The sequence below is a fragment of the Betta splendens genome, chromosome 3 (genome assembly GCF_900634795.4).
Source record: "Betta splendens chromosome 3, fBetSpl5.4, whole genome shotgun sequence".
In the NCBI taxonomy this organism is placed as follows: Eukaryota; Metazoa; Chordata; class Actinopteri; order Anabantiformes; family Osphronemidae; genus Betta; species Betta splendens.
In genome coordinates, this window is record NC_040883.2 from 7,029,637 (window position 1) to 7,044,864 (window position 15,228).

The window sequence follows — 15,228 nt, forward strand, 5'->3', positions numbered from 1 at the left end:
GCAGGTTAGCACCAACGTGGGACTGGAACCAGCACAGGCTGAACCACTACTGCTAAGATTTTGAAGGAAGACAGGATTATTTGGCAAAGAGCGGTGAATGAGCGGAACCCGGCGTTCCTTGGTCCCAGCCGTGAGATGCTACAGTAACCTACTAATCTGCAGCCTCTGGGCTCCGGCAACATAAAACATGAGCAGAAAAAAGAGGATTACAGGCTTCCAGGGTTCCAGCGCCGCCGAGAAGAAGGGATTTCTAGTGTGGCCCACGGTTCCAGACAAAAGGTAAAATATATTTTATTACAATGATATTTGCAACGGGGGGGGGGGGGGGGGGGGGGGGGGCGTGTTACAGCTTCTGACACTGCCTTGCTCCGATAAGCCGGCGCGGACCTGAGCCCCGCGGAGTCCGTAATGGGTACTGTAGGCCCACTCACATCGAATTAGAGAGCAAGCGTGAGCCTGGCATATTGCATAATGGCACCGGGAAAGGAAGGGTAGGGTAGGAAGCGAGAGCGAGGGAGGGAAAAAGGGGGAGAGGGGGGAGGAGGAGGGAGGCTCGGTTAACATAAGCAGCGAGCGCATCGCACCAGTGAGCATGCATGTCTGAAGTGACTCAGTCGGAAGATGTGCGAAAACAACACACACACACACACACACACACACACACACACACACACACACACACACACACACACACACACACACACACACACACACACACACACACACACACACACACAGCCCTCAGGCCCTAGAATCCTCATTACTTCTATCTCCATTATCTTGCAATGAAGCACCATAGGTGGGAGCATGAAGTACCACAGGCACATTGGGAGAACAGACCACCCATACTCAAGAACCAGATACGAGGAGGACGCCCTGGGCGCCCACTGAAGCGTTCCAGATTAAGAATCTGTCTCTAAATCTTGATGATCACAGAAACACTTGCAAAGTGCTATTGGCCGTTCAAGAAGTGACTAAATGTACAACAGGATTCTTTTTATCGTTGTAGAAAAACACATTAACGAAACAGATTCTATAAAAAAATACCTTCATTTGAAATATTAGCTGTGACTGGTGATGGCATCACACGGTAAAATATTTAGCACAGCTCCTACAAATTAAAGCTGCACCTCAGCACTGAGAACAAAGTGTAGCTGGGTGGTGGTGAACGCTCATCTAACAGATTGTTTTCTGTGGTAAATAACAGGATTATGTGTAAAATCCAGCAGAGCAGAGCTGCTCATAGGTGCAACTAATGAAGTGTCAGTGAGGGCCTGTTGTCTCATTCCTGTTGAGTTCTTGAGCAAACTACATTTTCAACATCATTAGTTTTACGTCCTCCAGTCTACGAGCAAAGTGATAAAGTTTAAGATGTTGGCTAAAAAACCATTAGATGCCACCAGTACCAGACCAGCAGGGACTGGGGAGTGAAATAATAACGCATTTACCTCAATCCTGACCGAACGCAAAGGTGTGCGCTCAATTAAAATGGAGCCTAACGCTACAGGCTGCAGCGTAAAGGCCGCTTCTATACAAACCAGCAACCGGAGAAAAGACCTGTGAGCTCCAAACGAGCGAGACGCGCTAAAGCAACGCTCCTGCGTCCGCAAATCCGCCGACGCTTCCAGTTAAAACGCGCCAGCGGCTGCAAAGAGCTGCACCTGTGGCCACTTTCGCACTGATTGCGCCAATAATCAGAGCGAACAGCGCAACCGCACCACCTGCGGGGAGCTGTCGGAGCGCGCAACACGCAGGCTTCAGGCGTCTTTTGGCGCACTCTGCCGCTGCTGACGCCGCCGCGGCACGTGCCTCGGGTGACGATTGCGCCAGACGGCGGCCGGAGCTGGAGTGCGCACACGCACGGGGGCTCGTGGCGCGTGCGGGTGGACGGAACGCAAACAGAAGTGCGTTAGTGTAGCAACCGAGGTGGGGAGTAAGTAGCGCAATTAGTATTTATGAGGATTTGCGCTTTGGGGGCCGTTAAAGACACATAATGGGACACGAAACGGCCAGACGTGACTTTCCAGGAGCATGTGTGCGTTTACGTCTTCTTATTGGAAACACGTAACAGTTTCTGAGGGTTTTATTGCTCTTCAACGGATTTCAATTGTGTTTGACCTTTAGTGCCTGATACAATAAATCAGATCTCGCTCTCAGCGGCGCAGCTGCTGGAACCCAGGCTGGCTGGTGACAAACCGCTCCGGCTCTGGTCCATTTTCACACGATGGGCAAATGAGCGCATACTGGATCACTTTAATGGATCTCCGTTCAAACGTCACAGAACCTTAACATTTGCAGATCGACTGTTTAAGTTTACTTTTTATAACGAACCCAAGAAGAACGCGCGGTGGCTTCGGCTGAAGCGTCCAAACGGACCGAACAGGTACCGTGACGCGAATCGGCGATCGGTGCCGATCGATGTGGGCTTTATATCCGACATATTTCATCCACGTGAGAGTGAGTTGATATTAAAAACAAACACGGACGAGAGAAAGAGGCGCGACAAGGCGACTTGATGTATTTAGCGCAACAATGGCTTCGCTGTTACTGATTAAAGGAAAATTCATAAAACGAGGAATCTGAGCGCAGGGACGATCTTACAATTTCACATCACACTCGTGGCTTTGTAACTGAAAATATGAAATGAACTGTATGAGCAACACAGTGGCATATGTACAATATATACAATTAACAATGCATGTAATCCAATGTAAAGAACTGTCGGTATTTCTGTTCCGCTTGGGCACCGGACCTTGAAGCGCTCCGCGGATGCTCGGGGAGCGCGCGCGCGCAACTCACCTCTGTGCATTTCCTCTGACGGTGTGGTTCCAAGCCAAAAAGCACCTTTCTAAAAACGCCCCGCCGTTCTCTCCATTTTAAGTCTCCAAAATGCGCGTCTCACAAAATCCAACTTTCCCCCGACCACAGTAAATCCATTACGCGGAGCCACGCACCGAGACGACGGGCTGCACCGAGCTCCTCTTCGCCACGCGACCCCGCTGCGTTGCGCTGCAAGCTGAGCACTGCCGCGAGCCCTTTAGCCAGGCATCATCAGCGTAAATACAGCATCCAGCGGACCCCAGTGGCGGTGGCATGTGGAGATGGAGCGGTCGGGGCCGAGTGACGCGCTCTAGTCGAGGTAGGTATCCAAAAGACGCATACCGCTGGAAGATGGATGGGGGGGAGACAGAGAGAAATGGAGGAGAGGAGGAAGGGGGGAGACTCCGACCCTGTTCGCTCCCTGTCCGTGTCAGAACTAAGAAACACTCCTCCTGAACGAGGCTCATTTAAGCCGTGGGCACTGCTTACATCAATGAGGGGCTTGTCCTGAGCGTCGGCCGCGGACGCGCAAAGAAGAACGTTCTATTCCGGTCACATCTTTCAAAATAAAATTGTCTTGACAACGTCAACCCGACTACTTTACCACAGTTAGTTAAAAAGATGCTTAAAGAGGAAGGAACACGAACGCCTCACCCCTGTGGTCAGCCAAGCGCTTCTGTGTAAAGCCTGCGAAGGTCTGTGTGAGCTTCCTCTCAGAATGACATGCAACCAGATTAAAGGTACGGGGAAATAAAGATAATTGCACAGGAGTGTGTGCGTGAATGGTTGTTGCTTAATACAAACTGGTGGTCACATATGAACATGAACATAATTTAAACACATGCATATTCTTCTCCTTTTCTGACATTTTACTGCAGACATTATCAAACCTTTTGTCTTTTACATTTTGCCCATGCTTTTATTTTTATAGCTACACCAGGTGCTCTCAGCTCTCCTCTGTTTCACTGTGGGCTTCACACAGCGTGCACTGCCCCACCTCCTCCTGGTTTTAAGTTTCCCCCTCATCCGTCTATGTCTCTCCACCAGCAAACACACACCCAGCTACTGACAGTGCTAAATGTCGCCGTCGCCCTCCCACTTGTGATCTGTTTGAAGGCTGCCGAGCTTCAAGAACCTGCACCTCCATTATCCTCGCCGATGTTCCGTGGAAGGGCTGCAGGAGCGCTTGGGCCAGTCACAGGTGTCATTGTGTTATTGGGGGGGGGGTGCACTCAGAGGCTAACGCGATACCAGGCAGCCATTCATACTCACCAATCAACTTGGTGGTCTTTGGACTGTGGGAGGAGGCTGGAACTCCCAGAGAGCGCCCACACAGGCACTTCCAACTGTGCACCCTGAGCGGTAAACACTACACAACCATGCCAGGTTTACTCCTGTGCATTATTTAGCAGGGTGCTTCCTACGAGGGGCGCCGGGCCCGGAGGGGAGCCCAAAGGAGTCTTCAGGGGTCCTTCTGGGGGAAATTAAAGAGGGTTTGATATCATGGCTGCTTCACCAGACACAAATCTAGATAATGGGAGTGTGTAAAACGGCTCTTTGGAGTGTAACTTTCCCTGTGGCTTCCCAAAATAAACAAGGAATGCTGGTAAAAAGGCATTAAATGGGATGTGATCTTCAATTTGATTTAACAAGTGAGAGAGAGAGAGAGAGAGAGAGAGAGAGAGAGAGAGAGAGCGAGCAATAGTACAATAAAAACGTGAAGTCAAACAGTCCATAAAGTAAACCCAGAGTTGATTTAAACATCAGAACCTTTATTCTCACCCTCAGTAAGTAAACACATTTTGTAGCGGGAACATTCATTTGCAAATCAAATCCACCAAACCAAATAAATTACATACACTCGCAGTTAATCATTAGCCAAAAAGTGCTAACATTTGAACAAGCATGAGCTCGTTCGTGTAGAATAAGTATGGGAACAGAGCAGAGCGCTTCGGCCAATTAGCTTTAAAAACACAACAGAAATGAATCTACATTGTGAAACAAGCCAACGCCTCATTCAGCAGAGCAACCAGTGTTTAGACAAAACCATTAACATGAAGCTTTTTTTGGCACTCCCATCATGCACTGTGGCACTCGCCATTCATGGTGGCGTGTAGTGAAACGGAAACATGAAAAATGTTTTTTTTATTCACCTGACTTTAGCCGTAATTAATATTACAGCCTCCAGTTCAGTTTAATTGCACATAAAATAGATGTGGAAGTACAAAACTGTAGGCAAATGGAAATTGAAAGAGTTGATTCAATGTGCAAAGACAGTGGACAGTAACACACCCCCATGGATTTGAGGTAAGAAATATACAACACTTATCACCACCCGGTGCCAAACGTGCTTCCGTTCATTCACAAACTCATTATTCGTGTGGCCACTCATTATCACAGCACTGATGATGATGATCACGCTGCTGACAACAGCCAGTCCGGAGAAATTCCCGCCTCACACTTGTAAGTGATCGTCATTAGGATTTCTATCTGAGTCTCCATGGCCTTGTTGCAGCTTCTGTACTTCTAACACTGGGATGAATAAATGAAATGGGACATAAATATTTCACATCTAACTCGAGGACTGAAAAATATCAAAAAGAAACATTTTGGGAAAATCGAGGATCCTTTTATTGGCCCTTGAAATGAGACTGAATAAAAATGTGTGTGTGGAGAAGGGGTGGGGGGCAGGCGGAGGAGAACGGGGAGCGACCGTCTCCCAGGATGCAGCGCTCCAACTTCACATGGCGTCGAAGTGGAAGCGGTGCGCTTCCTGCCTCTTCTCCCGGTCGTCCGCTTTCTGAACAACACACACGGAGGCAAAGGGTCAAAGTTTCTCCACGCGGGGATCACAGTCGGCACAGATTGAAATGTAACATTCAGTCACTCGAGATCAAATGCAATGTGAACAGTCAGGCCCCGACTGAGCCGTCTCACGCTTCAATAGCTAATAATGAACAGAGAGGATTACAAGAAATCTGATATGATTTCACGGCCATAAATAGATTTAATTATATAATGTGTTAATAGTAGTAATAATCTGTTCCTTTCCTCCTGTAACTGCAATACTATTTACAAGAGGATGAGATGTTTTGTAAGTATTTAAAGGCTGCAATTCAAATTGTGGGGTCACAGATACCCATTCTTAAAAGAAGTGGAAAAATATGAGCATCCATTTTTAATTTTTTCTAGCTCCTAAGTCCTCGCTGCCTCATATCGACTGAGCGCATGTTTCTTCCATGTTTTAAGGGGCAGGAGGGCGGCTGTGATGATCTGTCCTGAGGACCACCGATCCGCTGGGCGGCTCCGGCTGATTATCCGGGGGATTGCGCCAAATTGTCATCCTGAAGCCCGAGTCATCATTAAGCTGCAGAGCATTGATTTGTGGCCATCTAAAGGTCTTAATGATGCGGTGGTGAGTGCGTGTCCAAAACCAGGCGCGAAGCTACAGTGAGGTAAACTTTTAATCTCACTGGGGTTGAATGCCGACTCATTAAGGCCAGAAAGAAGAAGATAATGACATTGATTTTATTCAGCTTTAATGCTTATATTTTTAACTTTTTAAAAACAAAATTCCAGATGTTTCCCTTTAAAACCCCTCTATGCTTCAATTAATCTGCCGTCACACACAAGTTCACGGGAGCTGTGCAAAGGCCCCGTTAGCTTGTTAGGCAGGACAGCACGTCGATGCCCCTGTGCATGTGACCTCCACCTGACTTTGTTATTAGACGAGCAAATACCAGAGGCGGCAGTGCAAACGGGAAAATGCCAAATGTCAGTCAGTGGGCTTGAATTGACCTTAGTGCATGTCCTGCCATGAAAGAGGAGGCGGGTGATGAGACATGAGGGTTGATGATCAGTGTATAGATTTCGCCCTTAATCCAAACTCTCTGAACGTCACATCAGTGAGTTGGTCAGAATGGGCGTTGTCGGGTAGTTAGGCCGGTCAAAGCTGTCAGTCTGAACACAGCAGTGCTTCTAGTTCTCAGAAGGGTCACGCCGGGGCCTGTCCCGGCTGTCAATCAGGCGAGAGGCGGGGCATGCGCCAGACAGGTCAACAGTCCATCACAGGGAAGTGAACTCTTTGGGCATAACTTTAAGCAACATGTCTGACAAAGGGGGCCTCAAACGCTCAAGAGAGGTTCAATAAGGCACAAATGTACAGAGGAAATCAGCAGACTGAAGAACTCTTTTTCAAAATATGCCAAACCGCCCAAATCAAGTCTGAGAAGCTTGTACAGCTTTTTTACTTTGAGACAAGTTGCAGACAGGGCAGATATGCATTGACCGCTTTAACTCATCAGCCCGAGAAAACTACAGATTGATTGAAAGCAAACAGGTTTTTGGCAACAGTTAATCATTTTGTAAGGTCAACGTGTCAGATCTGAGTTTCAGTGAAGTGAACGGCCATCTATTAACATTTATCATCCATCTTTTCCTCGTTCTTCCTTTAATCAACTCGCGTAGGCTTCACCCCTACAGACACATTTCCTCCCACCCACCTCGTCCTGCCGCCTTCATCCACTCCGGATGCTCAGTTCAAACACCGGCCGCGGTATTTTTAAACGCGGCGTCCATTCAGACGACACCGACGCGCGCACCCACGTTCCCCAAAAAGAGGGCAATCACAGCACTCCGGCGTGTGTAACCATGCACAAATGCCATCATCCTCCGAGCAGACGCGCGCACAGAGGTACGCATTAAGGGCGCACGCTGCGCGCGGCAGATGGCTCGACGGAGATGCCAGCAACTCACAGCCCAGCGCAGCCGACAGCCTCGCCGCAGTGTGGGCAGAAGCACAGCAAAAAGCAAAAGGACACGCACAAGTGGGTTTTACATGGATCCAGGTGGAACAACGGTGGCGGGACTGGGGGGGGGGGGGGGGGGGGGGGGCTGGACAGGACAACGTTACCCATCTGCTGCTGGTGGTGGTGACCGATCTGCTCCCTCTCACGCACGCCCGAGCCGTAAATCACCAGGAAGACACCAACATTAACCACACCCTCGTATATGTGTATGTGTGTGTGTGTGTGTGTGTGTGTGTGTGTGTGTCCCCTGACCTTCTCCTGCCAGTGGAGGATGCCTATAATGACGAGGATGAAGACACACACTCCGATCAGAGCAATGGCCGTCAGCAGCACGCTGTTGCTAGGAGTCAGGTACAACTTTGCGCTCCAACTACAGAGAGAGAGAGAGAGAGAGAGAGAGAGAGAGAGAGAGAGAGAGAGAGAGCGAGAGAGAGAGAGCGCACATATAGGAATAGCCATCATGTTTAATCATAATGTGGAAAAACAATGTAACTACCAAATGGTACACATGAGCTGGAATCGTGTCCTAATTGCAGTGAAATGAATAAATGAGCATTGCTGCAAGTTCTTCATTGCAAAAAAACTGCGTGAAGAGCCCCGTTACATTTATGTTATTCCAGCAGTTTGGCCTCTTGATGAAATGAGCAAAATTCACCACATGACAATATTTAAGATAACGCCGTAGGTGGCTTTAAACACGCGTCATCTGTTATTATGCTATTATCCCTTATTTCGCTCACTGTGAGTCTAGCAGCCCTGGCGAGCAGACAAGTGTGCCGTGGCTGCACGGAGGCGGGTGCACGTGCGCGCGCTCGCTCGCTCGCTCGCCCCGTGTTGAATAACCATCTGGAGCTCCCCCTGGGGTTCGCGCTACACGCGAGGCGATGTCATAATAACGCGGGAACGCGTGCTGTGGGGCCGGGGAGTGCGCGAGTCGCATCTGGTTCGCGCTCAGGTAACGCCGCTGAGCAGCGCCTACAGCGTTGAGCGGTTTCCACGGCAACAGCGGGCCTCCCATCGCCATCGCTAACGACCCGCTGTATGCCAACGCGTTGACGAACCTGCGAGGTTTGTTGTGTGGGAAGGGGATGACGATGAGCTGCGAGTTGGGAATGATGGCCGTCCACTCCTGGTTCCTGGGTTCCTAGAAAGGTAAAAAAAAACAATTATTTGTACACGTGATGCATCAAGGTAACAATAAGCAGCAGAAAAAATATTCAGACTCCCATAAGTGACACACACGTTCACGGTACTGTATGTATGTTACGTCCTCTGGGGCCGTGTAATAGGGTCCTGTGGTTTTCTTTAGCTTCAGAAGACGGCTATTTTTAACCACACGTTTAAATCTCAGACAACCTGCTACTCTAAATAAATTACTCTCACTGTTTTCCTGGTGCGCCTGTGTGTGTGTGTGTGTGTGTGTGTGTGTGTGTGTGTGTGTGTGTGTGTGTGTCTGCGTGCATGCAGGTGTTTTCATGTGTGATTAAGTACATCTGCGGCTGCGTGTGAGGAAGCTCAGCCATCCACAAAGGTTCTAACCTCAATCTTTGTCTGAAACAACCGCTGCTCTCTTACAGTCGACGAAAGTAAAAACACAAACAGGGAGGAAGCGGATTAAAGGCGTTGACGAAGCAGGAAGGTGCTACAGACACAAAGAGGCATTCGGTAGCTTTCTGAATATGACAACGTGAATATGAAAAAGCACGAAAGGAGCCACCTGCCTCGGGTTTGGCATCCATTCATGGAGTCTGACATACACCATGACATATCACATCTGCTCAGAACACAGCTTTTACTTCTAGAAGAGCTATCATCATCATCATCATCATCATCATCATCATCATCATCATCATCATCATCATCATCATCATCATCATCATCATCACCCCCCCCACCCAGTGGGACTTGTCTTGATTCAGACCCTGCTCAGGCATCCAAAGCAGCGTTTAGGCTCATTACGGGTTCAAAGGTCACACAGGAGACCGGCATCACCGCGGTGATTTGCAAGCTGCCACCCTGCTTGTGGCTGGGAGGAAGGAGCATTTACACATTCCCGTTCGGCCCTCTCCGGAAGCGCCGCCGCTCTTTAAACACCGCTCTCCGTTCTTCATCAATCGCGCGGAGCCACGTCTTGCAGCTATTTTGAATGAGCGCGCGGCTTTTTACATAATGAGCACGCTCTCGCCGCCAGCCATTGTCGCTTAGCTCTTGGAAAGCGCCGCTGTCTCGCTGTCGGTGCCGCAACTGACGGGGGAGCGGAGCTGGAGACGAGTCAGCCCTCACTGCCGCTGCCTGGGAGCAGATCCGATCTGGCTGTTTGGAGGAGAAAAGTGTTCCCAAGTCTTGTGAGAGAAAGAGAGGCACTGGTTCAAAGCCAGGGAAACTGGCACACTATAAGAAAGCGAGGGAGACCGATAGAGAGATGGAGGGTGAGGAAGACAGAGGGAAAGTGACAAGTAGGGGGCTGATTAGTGAAGTAAACCACTTTGAGCAGCAAAGGGAATTCCCTGGGTGGAAGATAAGTGAACAGGAGGAGAGAGAGTCTCACAGAGAAAGACGGGGGGGGATGAAAGAGAGGAATGATTGGACAGAAGATGGAAGATATCCAAGTAGATTTTACAGAACCTCTCCTTCTGCGAAACAGGCAGGCAGCAGCATTGAGTGTGTGTGTGTGTGTGGGGGGGGGGGGGGGGGGGGGGGGGGGGGGGGGGGGGGGTTGTACTGTAAAGGGCACAGCGGGGGAGACGGCAAGAGAACGGGAGCAGGACAAGAATAAAGACCCAGGCTGAACACAAAAGGGAACGAGAGCAAGACGGATCAGAAGAGTTGACAAACACAACGATCCCCAACTTGGCGACGGAGCAGCGTGAAGACGTACTCGGTGTTTCTGAACCTTCTCCCGATTCCCAAAGAGCCTTCGGAAGCTCCTCACCCTCATTACAGGTAGATACAGTAGAACGGGTTCCTCCGCTCAACAGTGCCTCTAGGGAGAGAAGCTCTACTTAATGGGCTGCATCTTTGGACATTCATTAATTTGCTTCATACAGTGAGCGAGCGGGAGGAAATCATTTAAATCGTGTTCCTTTGTATTGAAACGAGTGAGTGTGTGGAAAGGGCACAACAAAGCAGCCTGTGTGAGACGAGCATCCACCGTGCGCCACAGCTTCAGAGTCAGACTCTAATCAGCTGACGAAGACCTCGGTACCACATGGGGAGGGGGGGGGGTTCCTGTCGCGTCTAATGCTCCCAGTGACAACGTGGGAGAGGGAACAAATGAAGAGGAACGAACGCGTGGAGCTGAAGCGAGGAGCGCTGGCACGCGAGACGCGCCGACGCTGCGCGTGGAAGTGGAGCTCACAAACAGGTTAAAAGAAGGAAGCCAATTAATTTCTACTATATTAATATATCACGCGCCCGCAGACTGCCGGGAGGCACGGAAGCACTCCGCTTTAAGAAGGCCCCTCATACTTCCTCTATGTGCCTGAGGCTCGAAGCTGAAGCGGGAGCTGGGGGTTTTCAGTTTCACTGCTAATTCCTCAGGCGACGCTGTCACTCACTGCCAACGCACGTGCATCAGCTGTAGGACCTTCTGTTTCTGCTTCATCTTTGATAAAAGCTTGAAGTCACTTGGGTTCCACTGGTCAACCCGGCGTCGATTCCTTCACTCTCCAATCGTATTTATGTTACGGACACAAATAAATACTTGAGTAAATCCTAATTTACTAAGCTAATGCAGAATCATCATTTTACACTGAACAACAGAAAAGGAAGAGATTGGAGATTAGAGGATTCTCACGTACTCTTGTTATGTGCGACTCCAAATGTTTTGAACACCTCATTATGTGACAATTGACATAAACACTAGTTATCACATATTTTCTTGCAGAGCTGGAAGAAAAAAACCCTCTGACTTCCACCGAGAATTAAATGTTTTAGCGAGATTAGACAGACACTGCCGTTTCTGTTTAGCATTTCTAATTTGATACTGAAGAAAATCCTTCCGCTGCATTTTCACAAAACACCCTTAAAACAAGTCTTCACATCCACAGCCAATTATGCGATAAAGCTCGAGTGGTAGGAAAATTACAACACTTTAAAAGTTTAGAATGGCTTAAATTGTTTTTAACCATAACTTAGAGCGTTAGTGGGTAATTTTCTTGGAATGATTCCTCACATCATCCCGAGGCTCATGCGCCTTCCTTTCCCTTGACTTGCTGCGCGGACGTTAAGCGCCTCCGACGCTCGCGTTCCAGGACTCCGACTTTGCACGGAAAAAGGCCCGATTGCTCGCTCGCTCGCTCGCTCACCGTCTCGCCGGCCTGCTGGGGGATGCCCACGGTGAGGTGGTCCAGGAAGTTGGCGCTGCGTCCGAGGCCCAGGACGGTGTAGGGCAGCTGGAGGGAGAAGTGAGCCGACTGGCTGAGCTGGCCGGCTGCGACAGGGGGGAGAGAGAGAGAGAGCACTCAGTTTGTTATGGAAAAGTAAAGTAAAGTTCCTCTGACCTCCAGCAGTTACAACAGCAGCAACAGAAGACGATGCCCGTCAGCTCGTTCCATTTGCTTCCACACACTTGACTGGAACCTTTTCCCATTAAGGGCTTTATGTTGCACTCCCTATCTGCGCTCATGGCAGACGTGGTCATTCTCCTGGGCTCGTCATTTCCATATAGGTTTTTATGAATTCATTTTCATAATTATTTTATATCTCTGCTTACACTCCTGTTTTACCAAATCCCCCTTTCCCCAGTTAATTAGTTCAAACCTAATCTAGCCCTGCCGAGGCCGTTAGGAACACGCAGGTAAACAAAATGAGGGAACAAGGAGGAAAGCACCCAAAACACCAACCCAACCCCCAACGCTTTGAATCGCATTAAAAATATTAAACATAAACAACATATCAGATGTTCAAACTGAAATATTTTACCATTTCATATACAAATGGTAACTCATTTTGAATTGAATTATTATTTAATTAATGATAAATTACAATACATTAGCTTGTATGTATTATCTTAATACATACAAGCTAGCCTAATAATTCCAACACATTAACCCATATGAGTGAGACCTGAGGCCTTCTTCGTGGTAAACAAAGGGAGGGAAGGGGAGATGGAAGGATGGGAGAGGAGGGCGAGGTAGCCCAGAGGCAGCCAGTGATCAGAACTAATGTGGATGGACTGCGTATTGCGGGCCGAGAGGAGCTGCTGGAACAGTTTTCCGTCCCTCACTCTGCCTCTCTCTCCCTTTTCTTTAATCTTTGCCTAACCTTAGTTCAGTTAAAGAGAACCTGGGTCAGGCCAGTTCAACTCACTGTAACTTTTTCTTCCATCAATGTCATGTTGCACAACAAATGTGACTTTTTGCATTGAGGACATTTCACTGATCAGACACTTTACCCCATTGTCTGATCAGACAACGGCATAAAGTGAGTAAGTAACTTATTGTATTGTGTGCTTTTAGTGCAGTAACCGCTTGTCAGCGACACCGTAATGCACATGTTCAGGCCACGGCAGTTGTGGGCTGTGAATAGACCCCGCTGCCTTTCACCGCTTCCATCAAAAAAAAGAGGAGCGTTTCATCGGTCAGACCTCTAACTATTCTATTTTCCCCGCTTTTTAGCACTGGGCAGCGTTGTTGTGAAGCGACAGCATAATTTCCTTAATCGCTCACGGCAGATAACGAAACAGAGGCTCAGCCAGACAGAAATATTGGCTGTTTCCGTGAAGAGCAGGGAACAGTTTCATGGACATTGACTATTTTTGGGGGGGGGGGGTGAGTACAAAGCCTCAGCTTCTGACAGACGCCGAAGATGAATCCTGGGGTGTGTGTGACATTTACCGAGAGGCCTGTGAGTGTGTGTGTGTGTGTGTGTGTGTTTGTGTGCAGGAGAGAACAAGAGCAAGAGCAAGAACAAGAGAGGAGCACGCACAGCAAGTGAGAGTCACTTCAGTGAAGTGGAGGGCTTTTTTGGTTAGTGTGTGGGATTTTACATGATTTCACAAGATAATCTGAAAGAAAAGGAGATGTTAAGAGGGAGAGGAATACAACCAATATAATCAACATTTAGCATAGATTTTTTGCTACTTGGATACATGGATCATGGATAGAAAAACCACACTGGATTTTCATAGCTGAGACGCGCATGGTTCCTATGACTGAGTCGACCCCTAGGACGAATACTAGGGGTCGACTCAGTTATACAGTCAGAGTGAAGTAAAGTGATGTTCAGCAAATGTTGGCTTGCAAGTCTGAGTTTTGCTGCTGCAGCAGCACTTGTCCACAAATACAACACTTCTAACTCCACCGTGAAGAGGCATTTATGGTAATTCCACTTGATTGTTCATATCCAACAATCAAAGGCCAGACATAGTCCTACAAAGTGCTACCCTGAGGTGGATCCAGCCGGGGAAGGTTGTTTCAAAGCAGTCCTACGCCTCTCGGCCCTTTACACCGCCTGTCAACAGGCTCAACAGAGAAGATTTTTAAAGGGATTGGACCTTTAAGCTGGGCCTGTTTGATGTTTTTTTACCAGAATGCTCTTCGCTGTCAGTAGGCAAGAGGTGGATGGCTTGCACTCGGCCACTCAGCAGGGTGGAGTGGGTCTCAGTGTGTGTGTGTGTGTCCGTGTGTGTATTATGGAGGATCAAGCTGGGTTACGTTGCAGACAGGAGGCCTAGCTTATCATCTGCTGAGTCCTGCGTGCGTGCGTGTGTGTGCGTGTGTGCGTGCGTGTGTGTGTGTGTGTACGCATGGACTGGGTAGGAAATGCGGTTACGGCTGGAGCAAAGCCATTTCACAACACGGGGAGGCTGGCAAAAGGTATTATGCAGAGCAGTGTATCGGGGTGTCTCCATTTGGTGTCTATGTGTGCGAGTGTGTTTCTATCCTATCTCCCTATAGCAGAGCCAGTGGAGACCTTGGCAGGGAATCCCACCACGCACACACACGACTGGCAACCTTAGAAGACAAAGCAGATTTAAACAGCACAAGCAGCTGGTCTTAGGGTGTGTGTGTGTGTGTGTGTGTGTGTGTGTGTGTGTGTGTACGTGTGTGTGTCTGTGTATGTCAGCGCACACACTTCATTTTCACAAAGTTCCAACACGAACACACCAACACAGTTGAGTGCATCACAGGCAACAAGTTCAGCCAGTGACATGTACAACAGGATCCACAGACACACAAACACTCAGGACCAGACACAAACAGGAGAAACAGACTTCTAATAGCAGACAGACTCTAGGTTGAGGCGTTACTGTGCTCCCACGCAGCTGCTTCACGAAGCATTACTATCAAAGCTGCATTATTAATGAACACCAACTGTAATTGGCTGGAGGAGAAGCCCCAAAACCTCATCACCAGCGAGGTGAATTCATCCCGATACCGTTCGCAGACTCTCTCATTCACCTCATGCGCTGCAGCAGTTTCCACCGGACGCGTGTATAGTGTGACAGTGACAGTGAAATGGAGTCTAAACGGAAAAAAACCTGATGCTGCACGAGTGAGACTTCAAAAGGCAGTTTCAAAACGAATGGATTACGTCTAAGAAACAGGATTTTCTTGGAGAGTCGCTTCCTGTTTGGCAGCCACAAACTTTGCCTCCA

At 48.7% G+C, this 15,228-nt stretch overlaps 2 protein-coding genes across 2 annotated transcripts in view; both read right to left on the minus strand.

The window, feature by feature from the left end:
- The window catches only part of LOC114852293 (neuropilin and tolloid-like protein 2), a 12,613-nt gene extending 9,149 nt beyond the window's left edge, over nucleotides 1-3,464 (minus strand). Inside the window, exon 1 of the mRNA XM_029144607.3 lies at nucleotides 2,800-3,464. Within this exon, the coding sequence (XP_029000440.1) occupies nucleotides 2,800-2,809 (10 nt within the window). The 5' untranslated portion in view covers nucleotides 2,810-3,464. The remainder of the gene's footprint in view (nucleotides 1-2,799) is intronic.
- A 1,107-nt stretch (nucleotides 3,465-4,571) lies between these two features.
- Nucleotides 4,572-15,228, minus strand: part of itfg1 (integrin alpha FG-GAP repeat containing 1) — an 85,652-nt gene continuing 74,995 nt past the window's right edge. Inside the window, exons 15-18 of the mRNA XM_029143749.3 lie at nucleotides 11,936-12,060; nucleotides 8,690-8,772; nucleotides 7,881-7,998; nucleotides 4,572-5,620 (exon numbers count right to left, since the gene is read on the minus strand). Of these exons, the coding sequence (XP_028999582.1) occupies nucleotides 5,561-5,620; nucleotides 7,881-7,998; nucleotides 8,690-8,772; nucleotides 11,936-12,060 (386 nt within the window). The 3' untranslated portion in view covers nucleotides 4,572-5,560. The remainder of the gene's footprint in view (nucleotides 5,621-7,880; nucleotides 7,999-8,689; nucleotides 8,773-11,935; nucleotides 12,061-15,228) is intronic.